The sequence below is a fragment of the Rattus rattus genome, chromosome 5 (genome assembly GCF_011064425.1).
Source record: "Rattus rattus isolate New Zealand chromosome 5, Rrattus_CSIRO_v1, whole genome shotgun sequence".
NCBI lineage: Eukaryota > Metazoa > Chordata > Mammalia > Rodentia > Muridae > Rattus > Rattus rattus.
The window spans coordinates 124,151,234-124,170,457 of NC_046158.1; the positions used below are offsets into that span (position 1 = coordinate 124,151,234).

At 42.0% G+C, this 19,224-nt stretch overlaps 1 protein-coding gene across 1 annotated transcript in view; it reads right to left on the bottom strand.

The window, feature by feature from the left end:
• The window catches only part of Dzank1 (double zinc ribbon and ankyrin repeat domains 1), a 47,964-nt gene extending 29,455 nt beyond the window's left edge, over positions 1-18,509 (bottom strand). The window contains 6 exon segments of the mRNA XM_032904331.1: positions 2,169-2,293; positions 3,391-3,487; positions 4,774-4,888; positions 13,895-14,048; positions 17,618-17,734; positions 18,240-18,509. Coding sequence (XP_032760222.1) covers positions 2,169-2,293; positions 3,391-3,487; positions 4,774-4,888; positions 13,895-14,048; positions 17,618-17,734; positions 18,240-18,324 — 693 coding nt within the window. The 5' untranslated portion in view covers positions 18,325-18,509.
• Between the last annotated feature and the right edge of the window lie 715 nt (positions 18,510-19,224).

The following is a 19,224-nucleotide window of genomic DNA, read 5'->3' on the forward strand; positions in this document are numbered from 1 at the left end:
TCAATCTTTTAAAAAAAGTTATCAAAAGAACAAAATAACTCCTGTTCTTTGTTAAACAATTGTTTAAGTCAACATTTTGTACATAAACTTTTATTCTCTCCAAGTCACATGAAAATAAGCTGCAAGCAGTATTTCCCTTTGCCCTAAGTAGCTGAATGTGCATTTCCCAAGAATAACCATAAATCAAAGTCAGCAGAGGGTGACACTGTTATCTAATCCACAGACCCACATTTAGACCCTGCTAGTTGTGCCAATGGTGTCCTTTATAGCTCTGTGTTGTTTTCCTGGTCTAGGATCTGATCTAATATCATAGTTTGCATCTAGTTGTCATGTCCACTTTGTCACCTGTGATTTGAAGGGCTTTCTCAGTCTTCGGCATCTCTTCTTCCTTCCTTCCCTCCCTCCCTCCTTCCTCACCTTTGTCCCTCCCTCCCTCCTTCTTTCCTGCTTCTGTCTGTCTGTCTGTCTGTCTGTCTCTCTCTCTCTCTCTTTCTCTCTCTCATGTTTTTGGTTTGGTTTGGTTTGGTTTTTGGAGACAGGGTTTCTCTGTGATGTGTCTGTCTTGGAACTTGATTTGTAGACAAGCCTGGCCTTGAACTCACAGAGGTGTTCCTGCCTCTGCCTCCCGAGTGCTAGGAGTAAAGGCATGCACCACCACACTCAGCTTCTTCCTCTTTCTTGCCTTGACTATATTTAAGGAGCAATAGGTCAGCCAGATATCAGTGGTGCACGCCTGCAATGCCTGCATTTAAGAAGTAGGATCTATAGCTGTGAGACCTCAATATATAAAACAGTCGAGAACTAGGTCATGGCTTGGAGAGAGACTGGGAAGAGGGGATATTACATGACATGGGCTGGAAGGAGGAAAAGGAAGAAGAAAGCAATGTGGTTATGTTTTAAAGTTTTTTAAAAGAGGCAGATACAGGAGGATCACCACAAATCTGAGGCCAGCCTGCATAGTTTCAGACCAGCCAGGGCTACTATATAGTGAGATTCTGTCTAAGAACAAAACAAGAAGAATATGACAGTTAGCTCATAGCAATTCATAGCTATGGCATGACCATGGAGTCTGGCTTTGTCTCATATTCCTGTGACTGGATGAGACATGGATTTGGAACACATCCTAGAGGAAGGGCGCTGTCAATGCAGCATGGGAGGGTTACAATACTCATCCTTGAGTGAATGCTGAAGCTCAAGCCATTTGACGTGAGTTCACATCAACAGTGTGGGTCCTAAAGCTTGGGATTTCAACTTTCTTCTGTAGACAATGGGCAGCATTCAGAGTGGTTTTGTTATTGTTTTGGTGTTGGTCATTACTGTCATTCTTTATTTTTTTTATATGTTTTGTTACTGTTGTTCTTTGTTTAATTTTTTATATTACATCAAGCATGGCCTATTCTAGAAGTCATAAACTGGTGGCTTATCTGCCAGAATATTGTGAGACAATGAATTTCACTCGCCGTGTGTGTGTGTGTGTGTGTGTGTGTGTGTGTTCAGGTTCTGGATTGATCCCGTATCAGCACAGAGCCCACAGACTTGGTACCCTCACCCTAAAGCTGGCTGTCACAGATTATTTATCTTCTACTTTGCTGCCTGACCCTGAAATCAGTGTTAGGCCAGAAAGATGGATATTTAAAACGCAGATACTGGCCCCATGCCTACAGTCTCTTTTTAGGGCTGGTGTGAGGCCTGAGAACATATGCTTCAAATGAACTTCTATGTGATTGTGATCATGCAGGTATAAAGAACCACTTTTGAGAACCACTGTGCTATCCCACCGCCCAGTTTGTCTTGTGCATTTCATTACTTTTTTTTTAATGTAGCTGGGTGGTGGTGGGTCATCCCTTTAATCCTGGCACTCAGAAGGCAGAGGCAGATGAATCTGAGTTCAAGGCCAGCCTGGTATTCAGATTAAGTTCCAGGATAGACAGGGCTACACAGAGAGACCCTGTCTCAAAAAACCAATTGTGTGACTATTTACTTGATTATTATTTACCTGCCTCAAGTCAGTTCCTAGCAAAGGAGCTCTATGAACAGGAAGGCTTTTCCCTTTGGACAAAGTATTTCCAGACACTGCCTTCAACATGGCTACAGTTTGAGAGTATGCTGGGAAGCATTAAGGTGCCTGGGGCATTTTGGCGACCCTAAGGAACTTCCGCTGGTGTTACCTGGGCCTGGTGAGTAGGCAGTCGAGCACTTGCTCCCTCATGGTAGGCTGGGATCTCCAGTGGACTCTCTGAGAAGCGAAGATCTTTCAGAGTTTTAGGGTCTGCTCTTTCTCCCACCTTGAGGTCTATAATTATATAAGAACATTGTTTTATGATATCATTATCATATAAAGCCATATGAATATGTCCTCATAGCTAAAACTTCCAGTAAAGGAGCGCATCACATTCTTTCCCTAGCAGCAAATACTATAATGTCATCCTCCCTGAGCCAGTGAAATAAAACTGAGAAAGAAATAATTGGCCCAGTCTAAGAAAATAAACTTCCTTGGTGCCTTCTACAACATTCCAGGTCAAACTTAAAAAACAGACCACACCAATGCAAAGTTAACAGGTAACATTATTTCAACAACAACAAAAAGAAACAAAGAAACAAAGAAACAAAGAAGCAAACAAGAAGAAAAGATACCCATGGCAGACTCTCTTTGCATGGCTATTGCTTATTCACTGAGGACTCCAGAACCTCGACTTTTCTTAGAAGACCCAAGTCACTTTGTTATTTTGTTGGGTTTTTTTTGTTTTGTTTTGTTTTTTAGAAAAGAATTAAACAAACCCCCTCCAACACTAGTGTTGCTGTTGTTTGTGTGCAGGGTGCATGCATGCCACAGAGGACAACTTTTGGGAGTCAGTTGTCTCATCACACATGGGTTCCCAGGATTAAATCAGGCCATCAGGTCTGCACGGCAAACGCTTTTCTCTCACCTGATAAGCTATCCTGCTGGCCAACCAATGCATAAAAAGCAGGCTCGTGTTTTAGCCATCTCCTGAACACATTCTTTCTACATGCACCTCTGTCGTTTCCCAAGTAACCAAACCTGAATCTGTTCTGACGCTGACACTTCCTGTGCCGCTCAGATTTGCTTGGCTCTATCAAAACCCTGCTTTCGTGTAAGTTTTACCCAAACACCACCCATTCCTGAACCCAGTGGGTTTTTTTTTTTTCTTTCTTGGGTGAGGCATCCCATGGTTCCTTCAATATAATTATTCAATAAATCAAATTTATCAGTCTGCTTATCTCTCACAGTCTTGCTCTGTTAGCTAGAATAAAATAATAAAACAGATTGTGGTGTGCCTTCCTGGTTTTCTTATTTCAACACAGGGAACAGAAAGCCTGCAGTGAGCAGGCAGGAAGCCAGCTTAGCGGGCTTCCTTCCGCCTCGAATACCTGCAAGCCGTCTAAGGTTAACGTTCCAGGTTGATTTATTTTCAGCATTCTTATACTTCTTCCTTAGTTTTGGTCCGACAAACCCATTTTTTAATTCCTAGGAATGAAGAGATCACATGTTATTTGATTATATACATTTAGAGTATGAAACTTAGAAGTCATGGCAGAGACAATGTCACGGTGAACACTTCTTACTTGAAAGGGATTATAGAAGTTTTTATAAAGCAATATCTGTTTCCTTTATAAACCCATAGCTTTGCGTCTGAATTATTTGCTGAGTCAGCATCTGGTTGGTAGGCCTCACCAGGTCAGGCAGCCAAGGCAGGAGACAGGACAGCACATGGATAGTGCCATTATCAGAGACAGTAATGTCAGAGGAGAAAAAAAGAGTCAGAGGGGGAAAATAGGGTGGGGTCAGACCAAGACGACAAGCCTTACGCCCACTACCTGCCCAGATAGTGCTCCAAACACTCATCTCTTTGGTTTTCTTTTTGTGGACTCTGTCCTTTGTGACTCAGACTAGAGTCTATGATGGCCTGCTGATCATTACTGTGAGAACCACACTACAAGTCTGCCACGCTATCCACTGCTCTGTCCCTCATGTGCTCTGGTCTCAGGGCTACCACAGGGCTTAAGTAACCCCCACAAACCTTCTCTGTCACTCTCAACAAGTACCCACTGACTGAGACCTCTTGGTTGGTTGCCCACTCTCTGACCCTACTACCTGGATCACTGGTATCAGCAACTCAGGACTAATGTTTCAAACATCCTTCCTGGGTATCAGATTAACTGTGCAAAGAAGTGCGGATTTGCAGGCTTTGTGGGGTGAAGTCTTTAACTAATAGAAGTCAGTATGCACTGCAATGGTCCATTCCCCAAATATATACTCATTGCCCTCTCTGCCCTACGCTATGCTAAAAAGTATGGTAGGCTTGCTTACTCTTATCTCAGAACTTATAAACGGAAAAGGCTGACAAGAACGCACATGCTCAGATCACTTTTCCCCACAGAAGGCAAAATGCAGGGATAGAGAAGATGCAAACAGCTTATTTATCTGAGGTTTATGCAGAGTTCACAAACAAAACACAAAAGCTGGGTGAACACAGAAACTGGTTCTTGGGTGGCAGCATAATGGTCTCGATCATAGATAGTCACTTCAGACACTTGAACACAGGCAGTGACCGTGCTGTGTCAGAATTTTGGTCTTAGAAGAAGGTTTGACCAAGTCTGGGAATCGTGAAGACTCTTCACAATGGCTGATACTTAATCATGAAGATCTGACTATGAGTAGAAGTGTTGTAGTGAAAGGGAAGATGTGCCCACTGAGCAAGAAAGGCTGAAAATACAGTAACAACCTAGAGACTCGGAGGCTTCAGTACTTGCCTGCTTTGAAAACCCCTTGAGAGCATCTTCTCCATGGTCCTCAGAAGACACCATCTTCGGTGGTTCATAGTCCACCTGAAACACCTTTGTCACAATCCCACTCTGTCTGCAGTCTCTGAAAATCGTATCAAAAAGGGAAAGAGTATAATCTACAAACATTCAAGGGAGAGGTGGCTACCTATTATGAGGCTAAAGCTCCTTAATGTGGCCACTAAATTTGTTACATTTTATTTTATTTATTTATTTATTTATTTATTTATTTATTTATTTATTTATTTATTTATTTTTTGGTTCTTTTTTTCGGAGCTGGGGACAGAACCCATGACCTTGCGCTTCCTAGGCAAGTGCTCTACCACTGAGCTAAATCCCCAACCCCAATGTGTTACATTTTAAGTTGGAAAGGTTAAGATATACTTCCAGCTAAGGAGACTTAGGGGGTGAGAGGTTGGGGTAATGCCAGCCTTCAGCAGTGGCTACGGTATTCAAGAGCCTGCTTCTACCCAGTGGTGTTCACAGAGCCCAGGCCAGTGTGCAGCCCTCCTCATCTCTCCTGGCCTGCAGTGGCCTGAATGCTTCAGCTCCAAGGAGCTCAAACCCACAGAAGTGGTTGCATTTTTGGTATCCCCACTTAAGGCTGCTCTGGATCTTCAAGAATATTCCTGGAAATCCAGGCATAGAGGTACATATCTGGTCTACGGCCATAACACCCTGAACGTGCCCGATCTCGTCTGATCTCGGAAGCTAAGCAGGGTCGGGCCTGGTTAGTACTTGGATGGGAGGTACCTATCTGTGATCTCAGCATCAGAAAGCTAGGGTAAGAAGATCCCTCCAAGCTCAAGACTAGCCAGTGCTATATAGCAAGCCCTTGCCTCAAAAACGATTTCCAGGAGACATGTACAGCCTCTCTGCTTTCCCCTTCTGTCGGTCCTATATGGCCTGGAGAAGCTCTCCTACAATCCAACAATAAAAATAAATGCAACAGGGACTGGAGAGAAGGCTCAGTGGGTAACAGCATTGGCTGCTCCTCCAAAGGACCTGAATTAAATTCCACCCATCCATATGGTGGCTTACAACTGTCTGCAATCCCAGCTTCAGGGTATCTGATGCCCTTCTCTGGCCTTTAGGGGCACTGTATGCATGTGGTAAACAGTTAGGCAAAACACTATTAACATGTAAAATAAAAATAAAACATAAAATAAAAATACAACACAACATTCCAAGGGCACAGACAATTGATAGCTTATTAATAAAAGGCTAGCAGAAATCTCTAATAAAAAGGTTAAAGTGATTTTCTCAAAGGACCATAGCTGTTTTTAAAATGGACCTGATATGAAGTATCTTCCTTATAATTATTTCTGGTCTTTTTCTATTTACCTGACATTGATCATGAAATATATGCTATTTGTATCCAAAATATAATTAAGTATTTATATTTAAAATGTCCAATGACCTTGTTCTTGAGTTCCCTTTGAAAAATAAAGTAGCATTCATTTCTATTATTGTCATTTTAATAACATGGATGAATACAAGGGTTGTGTGGGTGGATACCCAGCACTTGCAATCCGTAGACCAATAGCATTCAGCGCCATGGACTTGAGTGCTGTTGCTGTCCTACTTTGGTTCTCTCCTGTTGGGATAAAACTCCAAGACCAAAACAACTTGGGGGAGGAACAGGCTTATTTGGCTGATAGTTTATGCCCATCATTGAGGGAATTTAGGGCAGGAGCTAAAGGCAGCAACCTGGAGGCAGGAACCGAGGAAGACTGGAGGAGTGCTGTTTACTGGCTTGCTTCCCATGGCATGCTCACCTACCCTTATACAACCCAGGACGTCCTGCTTGGGAGTGACATCACCCAAGGTGATCTGGGCCCTCACACATCAATCAGTGGTAAAGAAAATGCCCCACAGACTTGCCATAGGTCGATATGATGGAGAGTCAACACACACGTGCGCGCGCGCGCACACACACACACACACACACACACACACACACACACACACACACACACAAAACTAATCTTCACATAATGTCCTAAGGACATTACATAAGGGTTCTGATTTCTCAGCATATCAATGGCACTGGATATCGTCAACTTGTTGACCACTTGATTGCACTTGGTTTTACTCTCTGTAGATACTTACTTGAGATGCTCCTTGTGTCTTAGGATCTGGGTTGGCTACTATAACTAGAACCAAAATAATGACTGAAGAAAAAGAAAGAAATACTAGAAGTGGTGGTTCACACCTTTAGTCCCAGTACTTGGGAAGCAGAGACATGCTGATTTATGTGAGTTCAAGGCCGGCCTGGTCTGCAAAGTGACCAGGGGCACAGCCAGGGGGCTACACAGAGAAACCCTGTCTCAGAAAACAACAAACAAACAAACAGACACCCAAAAGAACAAACCAGAAGTGACAAGTGAAAGCAGCCACAGATGGTGTACTGGTTTGAATGAGAGTAACCCCCCATAGGCTCACAGATTTGGTCACTGGGGAGTGGCTCAACCTAAAAGATTAGGTGGTGTGGCCTTGTTAGAGGGAGAGTATCACTGGGGGATGGGCCTTGAGGGTTCAAAAGCCCATGCCAAGCCCAGAGTCTCTGTTTATGGATAAGGATATAGTTCTGAGCTACTGTGCTAGTGTCTGCCTGCATGCTTCCCGCCATGATAATGGACCAAACCTCTAAAGCTGTAAGCAAGCCCCCAATTAAATGCTTTCTTTGATAAGAGCTGCCACGGTCATGGTGTCTCTTCTTAGCACTAGAACACTAAGACAGATGGTATAGAGGTGCTGTAATGCTGACTGCTGGTGGGATCTAGACGCACATCAGAAACAAGCCCTGGGCATTCTGTGAGATTTCTAGATTGGGTTAATTGAGATAAGTAGATTCACCCTGGATGTGGGCTGGGGTCCTGCACGTGAATAAAGAAACATGAGATGAGCTCCCATTCCCAGCCCCCTGCCACCATGCTTCCTGATTGTAGATGCAATGTGAACTGCTGTCTCATGATCCTGTTGCCATGGATTCCCTTCCCTGATGGACCATACCCTCAAATTGTGAGCCAAAATAAACCCTTGCTTCCTCTGTTGCTTTTGTCAGGTATTTTCATCATGGCACTAAGCAAAGTAATACAGGTGTCATAGGGTCAACTTTCCATGTCCTTGTTCCACCATTCCTAGCACATAGCACTTGTTCTCATGCTCCAACATGGTTGACATCCACATTCCAGACACGGGAAAGCAGAGCCCACTGTCTCCCTTTAAAGACAGCCTGGAAGTTTCACATGTCACTTCTACATGGGCCACGGCCTGGTGATATACTCGGACCTATCTTTAAGGAAGATTAGGAAGTGCCTATTAGGCAACCATGTACATAGTTAAAATTGACAGTGGCCATTCTCTTAGAAGGGAGAAGCAGACGTTGGGCTGGGAGACCCTCTATCACATCACTATCACAGTCTTGAGCATCTGTGGGATGCTTTAAATGCCACTATGACTTACGTGCTCTGAAAGCTCACAGTGGAACATAGCTTCCTGTTGTGTACATGCCTGAGCCTTGTGGATCACTCAGCCATGACTCAGGCTAATCTGAACATCAGTCATCCACTTTCTTTGAATTCTTTGCTTGCCTTATTGTTGTTGACTTTTAGATTGATCTCTGATATATTTTACTTGTGCTTCAGTAATTTCTCAGATTTCATATATTTCTAAAAAATTGCTAAAGTCTTTGAAACTCTAGGCAAATAAATGTCCCCAAAGTCTAAAATTCTTTATGTAAAATAAAAAATATAAAACATCAATTCTAATATAGTTAAGAAATATTTAACATAATATAGAGGTTTTAAGCTGTATTTTAGAAAGTAAAAAATCTCAGAAGTATGAAATTCATCTAAATAACAATATCTGAACTGCAGTGTTAAAAACATAACAACACACTTGGCTTTCTATGTTTAGTGACTACCTCTGTGTTTGGTGCCTGGAGGGACTCACATCACTTAAAACATGAGAGCAAAGCTGCAGCTCCTGTCTGACCACTGTAAGATGCTCTATCCATGAACTACGTCATTCACCTTAGCTGTCCTTAGCACAGACTCTAACGCTCCTGAAGGGGCATTCAGACTCACACTGAGGTCACACTGAAGTCACACTGGTTCTCAGCTACTTGTTCCAATCCTTTAAGGACCCTGTTATCTCCCTACCACAGACAGCCTTGTCCTTGGAGACCCAGGTAAGGCATTTGCCCACAGAATCTATTTAGCCCAGAATAGCCCCAAGGTCAGCTTAAACTGCATCATAGGCAGCTGCCCCCAAAAGAATTAGGTTTGAGAATAGAGTTATAAATCTTACTCACAGCCTAAGATATATTTGAAACACTTATATACTTCTGTTAGGGCTCAGGTTAGTAACCTTAAATATGTGTGTACCAACATAAATTATACCCAGCATAAATGCCGTCTCTGGGTACCATTAGCTCCACAAATACTATCCTATTACAGAAATTATTTAATCCTAACCTGGGGTTTCTACCTCGCCCTTTAGTTCCTAGATGAAAGACATAAACAGCCTTTATGTTTACAATAAGCCTTAAACAGCACAAGAGCTGGGCAGATACCGCCCCTCCACGCTATTAGAATCTATTGATAACCCCAAGTTATTATGATTTACTATTACCATGTTTCAGCTGGGCTGCTCTTAACTCCAAGTGGCCAGCCCTCAGGGCCATGCTTTTATAGCCCACCTAACCCAGCGGGCCTTCTCCTTCCTCCTCCTGCAGCTTCTTCTCCTATGGTTCTCCTCCAATCCCTAAACCTCGAAACCTAAACCCCACCTGCCTCTTCTGCCCAGCTATTGGCTGTTGGCATCTTTATTTACCCATGAGAAATAACTTGGGGGACAGGGTCACTTAGCATCTATGGGCAGACCCTCTCACCTTTGGGGCAGGCAGTCTTGGGGGCCCAATATTGGCATTAGAACAGAAGCAGCACAAGGCCAACCCACTACTATCCTTTCCATGAAATACCAGGCTTGAAGACCTTGCGTGTAGCACAGGTTATAACATGGCTTCCAAGAATGGGCAAGGGCCTGGGTTCAAACTTCAGCATTACAAAACAGAATCTTCTGTATGACTACAGGGAAATTACAAAGCTGGGTCACTGGGAATTCACAATTTGGTTTGGGTTGAGTCTTCTTAGTCAGTTGAAAACTATTAAAATTTGGGGCTAGATAACTCTTTTTCACAGGGGCTGTCCTCTGCATTATAAAGTGACCAGCTGCAAGTCTACCTGTTAAACACTAGATGCTAGTAGCAAATAAGACTCATAGTGGCACCCAAATGTTTCTTTGCATATGTGCACACAGTGTATGTACATGCTTACGTGTGTATCTGTGTGGATATGAGTTACATGCACGAGTGTGCGTGTGTGGAAGCTATAGATGGGGTCAGGTGTCTTCCTTTATCACTCTCAATTTTGTTCATTTTATTTACTGTGTGTGCTTAAGTGCGTACAACATAGGAAGTAGGAGACAATGGACCACAGCATGCATGAAGAGGTCAGAGCACAAGTTTCCGAAGCTGGTTCTCTCCTCCCATCTTATTCTGAGGGAGGAGTGGCTCTGTGATTTCTAAGATATGTACCCCAGCCTACTTGGCCTGGAAGCCTCTGGCTAATTCACCTATCATTCCCTGCCATCTCATTGTAGGAAGGAGTACTGGGATTACAGGTTATTAAATGGCACTCAGATTTTGACATGGATTCTGGAAACCAAACTCAATCATCATGCTTGTGCCACAAGCATCTTTATCCATTGGGCCATCTTCCCCAGCACGCACGCACGCTCTCTCTCTTTCTCTCCCTCCCTCCCTCTCATTAATTTGTTTGTTTGCTTTTTAAGACAAGGTTTCTCTGTGGAGCCCTGTCTGTCATAGAACTTGCTTCTAAGTTTGGTTGGCCCCAAACTTAGAGACCCACCTGCCTTTGCCTTCCAACTGCTGGGATTAAAGGCATTAACCACTAAATCTGACCTCCACCTTCATTTCTTTAAGAGGAGTCACTCACTGAACCCAGGGCTCACCTATTCGGCTATGCTGGCTGGTCAGTGACTGCAGAGATCTGCCTGTGTCTGCTGCCATATACAGCCAGGGATACAGGTACTTGTCTGGCTTTTAAGTGGGCATAGCTGGCACTTAACCCACTGAGCCATCTTCCCAGTCCCCCAAAAGATTTTCTGACATTACCATATATATCATGGGAGAGGAATTATGCCCAGAGAACCTTGACTTTAAGAACATAAAAGAATTAACTCACATTTTATTCACCTAGCACAAACTCCTGAATTCTAAGCCGAGTCAGATCTGAAATTCTAGTAGCCTCAGAAATGAGGACTAATATAAAGAAAATGAAAGTCAGAAGTCCACCTGAACAAGGTCACACTGACTGTTTATTAATGATTAAGTAGGATTAAAATCTTCAAATCTCTGTGGTGATAATCTTGTCAACTCAATTGGATTGAGACAGGCCTAAAGGATTAGTAAGGCACACTCGGGGGATGTCTGTGTGCTGTGTCTTGACTTCATCAGTAGATCATCCCTGGACAAATCCATATGATGGTACTGTTGGACATAGTGAAAAGCAGGAGGGACCTCTGGGGGAAGCAGGTCACCAGAAGGCACATCCATAGAGACTACGGCTTGCCCTGACCCTTTCCTGTAGCCACGTATTCCTTTCTTCCTATATTCCCATATTCTTTTTTTTTCCTTCCTGGTAGCCATAATGTGACTGTCTCTCTTCTACTCCTTTTCCACCCTGATGGGTTAACACCTCTGAAATTATGATTCAAAATAAGCCTTCCCTTTTCATTGGTCTTCAGGTATTTGGGTCATAGCAATACAATGTAGCGAGTACAGTTCTCAAGTTCTATATTCTTTCTACAGGTGCAGCTACTTCTCCCAGGCTCTCTCTGCCTTTGCTGCCTGTGGACGTGGCATTCAGGTCTCTTCACTGCACTGCCTCCTGAACAGGGTCCCTACACAGAAAGCTTGCATGGTGCCCTCCAGCTAGGAGGTTGATATTTTAAGGGTGTGTGTGTGTGTGTGTGTGTGTGTGTGTGTGTGTGTGTGTGTGTGTTTCAAGGAGCTGCAGATGAAGGCCTGTGAGATATGCTGGTAGCTAACTTTTATTTGCTTTACCAACCCTTTTGGAAAACTTGGGGTCCTTCACGAGTCTACTTAAGAAAATAATTATTCTCAGAGGAATCTGAGCCCCTGAAGTATTCACTTGCTCTGAAAGCTCACACTGGAATTCTGTTGTAGCAAGTTCTTTCCAGATGACACATTCTACCTTGGAGGGAGGTTTATTGAGACTTAGGGTATTAAAGGGAGTCGAAACATTCATCCTGCATGGAGCTGATAAACTCAGGAGAGTAAACAACTCAGTGGCTTCAGAAGTCCCCCAAACCAACTAGATTTACTAGGTCTAGTCCCGCCTTCCCCAAGCTTACATACGAAGTAAGGACTGGGGAGGGATGCTCTCAGATGAGCAAAGCTGCTCAAAAGAGGGCGCAAACCAGCTAAACCACTTGGAAGAGGCAGAGGCCAGCAGAGCTGCCTGGAGGAGACACTTTCTTTCTCTGCCATGTCAAGCTACTTGCAAGTTTGGTTTTAAAGTAGGATGCAGGGATCCAACTCTTGTGGGCTGGAACCCATGCTGGGGTGAGCATTGGGTAGTTCAGCTGTCTTTGACTCATTTCTGTTGTTTTAAGAACTCCCCTAATACACACTCATATTCTCAGGGGTAACCCCATAAATCCTACTGTTTCACCAAGTTTGGTAGCAGCTTTACTTTGGTCTGTGTTTTGTTCCCCATCTGGGGTGAGCAGATGCTTGTTCACAGCCACTACTTTGTCACAAAACACCACCCATAGTTCCAGTTTTTGTTCCTGCTTGGCTTAATATTTTGTGACTCCTACATAGGTCAGTGGTAGAGAAGGGAAATTGCACAATCACTCCCAACACATGACAAAATACATTGGTGAGAGACAGGATGCTGTTGATCCTAAGACTTTTAAAGAAGCAGAGGGTGAGTAGACCCTGGGATTAGATCGCCAGTGTGGGCCATCAATCTTTGACAACACCCTCCCCTTCCTGGCATGTTCCCTAGTTCTTTACTCTTCTTGTCCAACTGTGTTCTACACACACACACACACACACACGCGCGCGCGTGCGCGCGCGCGTGGTGGGGCGAAAAAGTAAAAAAGAAAAAAAAAAAAAAAAAAACAATCAAGGCCAGTCACAGTGGTGCACACCTTTTAGTCTCAGCACTCAGGAGGCAGTCAGATCTCTGTGAATTTAAGAGCAGCCTGGTCTACAGACTGAGTTCCAGGAGAGCCAAGGCTACACAGAAAAATCCTGTCTCAAAAAACAAAAGCCAAATATAAATGAATAAAAAAACTCTTGAGAAAGAAAATGGGAGTGGGAAAAAAAAGATTTAGGAAAATAGTGGCTAATGGCCTCCAAGTTGAAATGGAATTTTGAACAAGTTTAAATGAGCTTTGAACATCATTTAAGTCAACAGAAAAATGAAATAAAGAATGATGTCCCATCCCAGGGGATAAAAGAGTCATTCACAAAACAGCACTTCCTTAGAGCAAAAGGAAGCTCTTGAGAAAGCACTTCTTCCCTGGAATTACAATGTGGAATTTGAAATAAAAATATTATTAATATAGGTAACATTTATTGAGCTATATACTTAAGATTTGTGGACTTTACACCTCAATAAAATGCAATATATATTGTATATATATGTATATATACATATACTGAAATTGGTGTAACTTTGTCATTAATGGCCTTCTAACACATTGATTCTCCCAAGAAGAACTGAATAAATTTAGAATACAATGTAGCTGGGAGTGCATGTCTTTAATCCCAGCACTCAGGAGGCAGAGGCAGGTGGATCTCTAAGTTTGATGCCATCCTGGTCTATAGAAAAAGTTCCAAGACCACCAGAGCTACATAGAGAAGCCTGTTTATAGCATATCTCTATTAGGATATCTATACATCTGCATTAGGATATCTACATTAGTGAGACGCTACCATGCTTGTTTGCCTACCATGCTCTTAACTTACTTAGAGACAGCAACAGCTTTAACTTGGATTTTTCCATCAGGCAGAGTAATAGGTTTTATATATTTAAATGTATTATTTTCACCAGAACCAACTTTCTTTAGGAAGTCAGGTTTGCTGCCATCCAGGGTGTAATATATGTTGACGTCTGGGGTGTCTGAAAAATCCAGAACAGGAAACCATAATTAGCACTGAAATGACAAGTCCTTGTATACCTATAGTCGGTTAAAGAGAACACACACACAGTAAGTGAATGACGACTGTTATTTGTGCTAACACAGTACTCTGTGTGAATGAGCTCACTTCATCTATTCATTCAATATTACTGTATGCAGTAGGCCCTGATTTGTACCCATTCTACTGGTGGCAACTGAGTACCTGAGAGATTAATGAACTTGATAAGTAACAAAGGATTTCCAGCGCTCACACAGTTGCTCACAACTGTCTGTAACTCTAGTAGCAAGGAATCCAATGTCCTCTTCTGGCCTCAGTAGATACCAGGCATGTGGCACACCAGCATGCATGTAGGCAAAACACCCATGCATATAAAATAAAAATATAAATATTCTGAAGAAAGAAAACGGGAGTAGGAAAAGGAAAGTGACTAATGATCTCCAAGTTGAAATGGTAGTAGCTCTGAACATCTTAATATACACAAAATTTACTGACCCGCATGCTAAGGATATGTGGTTTGACTTCTGCTGGGCTGAGTGCACAGCCTGTAATCCCCACCCACTGTGCTCTGTCTTCCAATAGGTATCAATATAAGAAGAAGAGGGGTCCGTTTTAAGATAGTATGAACCACATAGGAAGCAAAACTACTCTTTTGGAGCTTTTCCTTTTTTTTTTAATTTTTTTTTTTATTAATTTTTACTTATATGAGTAGAGTGTAGCTGTTTTGAGATGCACCAGAAGAGGGCACCAGATCCCATTACAGATGGTTGTGAGCCACCTTGTGGTTGCTGGGATTTGAACTCAGGACCTCTGGAAGAGCAGTCAATGCTCTTAACCGCTGAGCCATCTCTCCAGCTCCCTGGAGCATTTCTTTTCTTTTTTTTTTTTTTTCTTTTTTTCGGAGCTGGGGACTGAACCCAGGGCCTTGCGCTTGGTAGGCAAGCGCTCTACCACTGAGCTAAATCCCCAACTCCGCCTGGAGCATTTCTTAAGAAGTATTTTATCCGGTCTCAGTAAATAGTTCCCCTACCTCTTTGAAACATTAAAAAAACCATGTAATTCACAATTCAAAAGGTTAAAAAATGGCTGTACAATGAGATGGCCTTCATACTAGATACCCACAGCATATCAGGTATCTTTGAAAAACTTTCATATCCGTGCAAACGTACACTTATATTTTATTTTCCCTTCTCTTTGTATATCAATTCTATGTCCTATCCCATATATTTCTTTCTTCATAGAGCATACATTTGAGGGCACATAAATGGTAACCAATCAACCAAATGTATTTTATCAGACAGTAATGAAGTACTTTCTAATAAACAGGAGAGAAGTTCTTCCCAGGGAGCCAATAATGGGGTGGGTAGAAGCTTATTTTCATTTATAGAAATGACAGTTTTATTTTCTTACCTATAGAAATGTCTTTCATGCCCTTTGCCTATCTTTCTTTCCTGTCATTATTAGCTTACGTTCATTATGAGAGGCAGTGGGTTCCGTTGTGACACTGTCACACTCATTAACCCCTTTGTTATCCTCTCTGGTTAGCCCCTCTCTCCCTGACTCACCGCTTCCTTTCCTTCTCCCAAAGGTTCCACCTCAGCTTTAAGTCTTTAAAGTAAAAAGTCTAGATTCTGCACATATATTTGCAAATACATAGATTTACACATACATTTGTTATTTTCTTTCTTTTATTTTTGTTGTTTTTTTCTTTTTTCTTTTTTCTTTTTTTCGGAGCTGGGGACCGAACCCAGGGCCTTGCGCTTCCCAGGCAAGCGCTCTACCACTGAGCCAAATCCCCAACCCCTCTTTCTTTTATTTTTTATTTGTTGATTTTGCAGCAATGGGAACTGAACCCAAGGCCCTGGTCATACTCACAAGCCCTCTGCTGTTAAAACCCTCTTTCATTCCTCCTTCCCTACCCTCTCCCATATATATGTCTAAATATATATATATGTATACATACATATATATATGTGTGTGTCTGTCTATAAATCTAAGTCTTTTAATATAAATATTTGTTCATGTCTTATCTATAAAACTTCTTTACACTGACATTTACATTACTTACATCTATATACACATATAAGCAGATTTAATAATAAGTGCTATTTACTACTTTGTTTCTGTAATAGTTAAGATTTATTTTTTAAAAGATTTATTTATTGTATATATGTGAATATACTACACTGTCGCTGTCTTCAGACACACCAGAAGAGGGCATCGGATCCCATTACAGATAGTTGTGAGCTACCATGTAGTTGCTGGGAATTGAACTCAGGACCTCTGGAAAATCAGTCGGTGCTCTTAACTGCTGAGCCATCTCTCCAGCCCCAAGACATTTTTTTTAACATAGTTATAAGCTAATAATAGATATTATGTTAAATCAAATTCTCTTCTTTCATTTCCATATGTGTACACATTTTTATCTCTATTTCGAGGACCCTGAAGGGTCTCATAAGGAAGCACAGATTGGCTTCAGAGTCACTGTTCTCCTGTCTTGGCCTCCCCAGGGTTGGCACAGAGGCTTTACATAACCACCTCTTTCGCCCACTGTGGCAACTCTGTTTATTTGACATTTAAATATTAGACTATAGAGACCCCTATCATTCATGCCATCAATTTTCAATAATACCCCTACTTCTTCTAAGAGTTATAAGTTCATATGTCTAAATTATTAAACACATTAGCCTTTCAGATAAAAGAGAGCATGGTCAATCTCAAAATCTTTGACTAAGCAGCCCAGAAATATCTCTATAAGTGCAGATAAACAAGTTTTATACATTTAAACCATCAGAATTAGGTAGATATTTATGTAATTGGAATCTAAACATCTCAATGCAAATACTTTATATAGCTTATTTATGAAACGTCTTTAGATGGATTATATATAAGCATCTACACAGATTTAATAGTTGAGGTTTTTTATGAGCCAAGTCTTGTGTGCCCCAGATAAACAAACTCAATATGGCAGTGGATAGGTACCAGTACACAGTTACTCATTTAATTCTCCAAGTGCTCCAGGTGGTAAGTATGGTTGTTCCATCTTAGCATGAGGACACTGACACGCAGAAAAATTGAGTAATGGGCCCAAGGCCGGCAAGGTTGTCAAACCGGAATTCAATCTCTATTTATACCAGAAAAAAAAAACTGTATTTGTAGGTCAAATTTATTACCTCAGCAAAGTAATAAGCATCCTGAGAAAGGTTGAGAATACAACTGCATATCTCACCTTGACTCGGGTGAGTCAAGAGGGTGTTGCCACTAGCAACCTGTTTGTCTCCTGGCTGAGACAGGAGGTTTGCTGCAAGTTCAAGTTCAGCTGGGCTATGTATTGAATTCAAGGCTGATCTTGGTCACATAAGATCTCATCTCATGATAAACAAACACATACATGCCACTCTACGAATCACCGAAGAACAACACTTTCAATATATAGAAGATTTGCAAACTTCTAAAGCCCCAATATAGAAAACATGCAAAGATATTAGTGACACACGAACACAGAGTATGACGGTGTTATTTTAAACAATTGAAAATGCATGTGCTTCCTACCAGATTTCATTTCCAAAAGAGTATTGGTATCGATTTCATGGTTAGCTTTTCCAGGCTGAGGCACTCGCAGTGGTATGATCTGAGGGGCACACACTGAACCAGCAGTCATGTTCTCTCCTTATATAAAAAGATAGATTAAAAATTCCATCATGAACCTATGCCCGAACACGAAAACTACAGAGTGCTATGTATTTTAAATGGAGGAAGCCAGTAAAGCCTAAAGAACAGATCATTGATATGCCACCTACAGATAATGCCCCATTTAATGAATGAAATCTTTACATTTTAGCTGTAATGTTTGCTCTTGAGGTCCGGAGTTGGATATTCAGCTAAATACTTTACATCTCATAAAGGCAAGCAGTCAAATTCAATAGGAGACTGGAGCTGCTTTAAAAGGGCAGGTTAATGGATGAGGCAGAACAGAATCCACCACTAATGAATGCTCTGAGCTCACTTCCCGCGAGATCATTCACTCTTCACTGCCTTCAGCAAGGGCACACATACACACTCACTCTCCTGACTTCAAGGCAACTCATTACATAAGGGAAGCGAGTAACTCTGCACATAGCATGAATTATTTAGAGCCAAATCTTAAAAGAAGTTCTAAGCCCCACAATCTTACCTTTGCCACTGCAGTGTATTGTATTTTGGAAAATATACTGCAAAGACTGCAGAGCATCTGTTCGCAATAGAAAGGAAGTTGACATGGCTATAAACCAACAAACAGGTTCCTATTCGCTCTACTGTTTTGTAAATAGCAGAACAGAGACGTTATGGGTCTTTTCATTGAAGTGGGAGGAGTCCTCTTAATCCAGTATTTGCATCTTGCACTGCTGTTTCAAAGATTATGGCTACACAATTATTCGATTATAATGTAAACATTTATCTTACTTTTATAATCAACATGTTGCATCCTCATTTTTTTCCCAAGACAAATAATATAATGCCCTGGAGCTTGATCTGTAGACCAGGCTGGCCTCCAATTCACAGAGATCCACCTGCCTTTGCCTCTCAAGCGCTGGGGTTAAAGGCATGTACTACCATGCCTGGCTTACTTAATTTTTTTCATTTAACAATTTGTTGTTCAATGGTGAGGTTATTGTTTTGTTTTTTAAGTTTGGTAGACGGAATTATGATAATGTTGCTGCGAACATCTTTGCGTTTTGACATATCTTGTTCTGGAAAGTGGGATAATTAGATTTAAAAGACGAATTTATGATAGTTCCAGATTGAGGGCCAAGCATAAAAACTACAGCTATCTGACCCTTCATAAATGAGGCTGGTTGTAGAGGGATTTACCAACCTTCACATTTCCCTTCGATTGAGAGTCAATTAAAATAAAGATAGCTGAAAACTAGATTCTAAATAAACACCGATGGTTAGACACTGATGTGCTCACGGTTAGCTATTAGCTGCTCTTGGAAATCTGGGGTGATCAATGGACCATCACGAGACAGAGATGGCTGATTCGCTAGGTCCACACTGCAGCATGGTGTCGGTGTCATGCCACCAGCATCTCCCAACATCCTTCACCTGAACCAACCTCCTCGCTGCCCAAACCAAGACCCAGACCCGCGTCATGCCCTGGCCTTGCGAGGCAGGCAGAG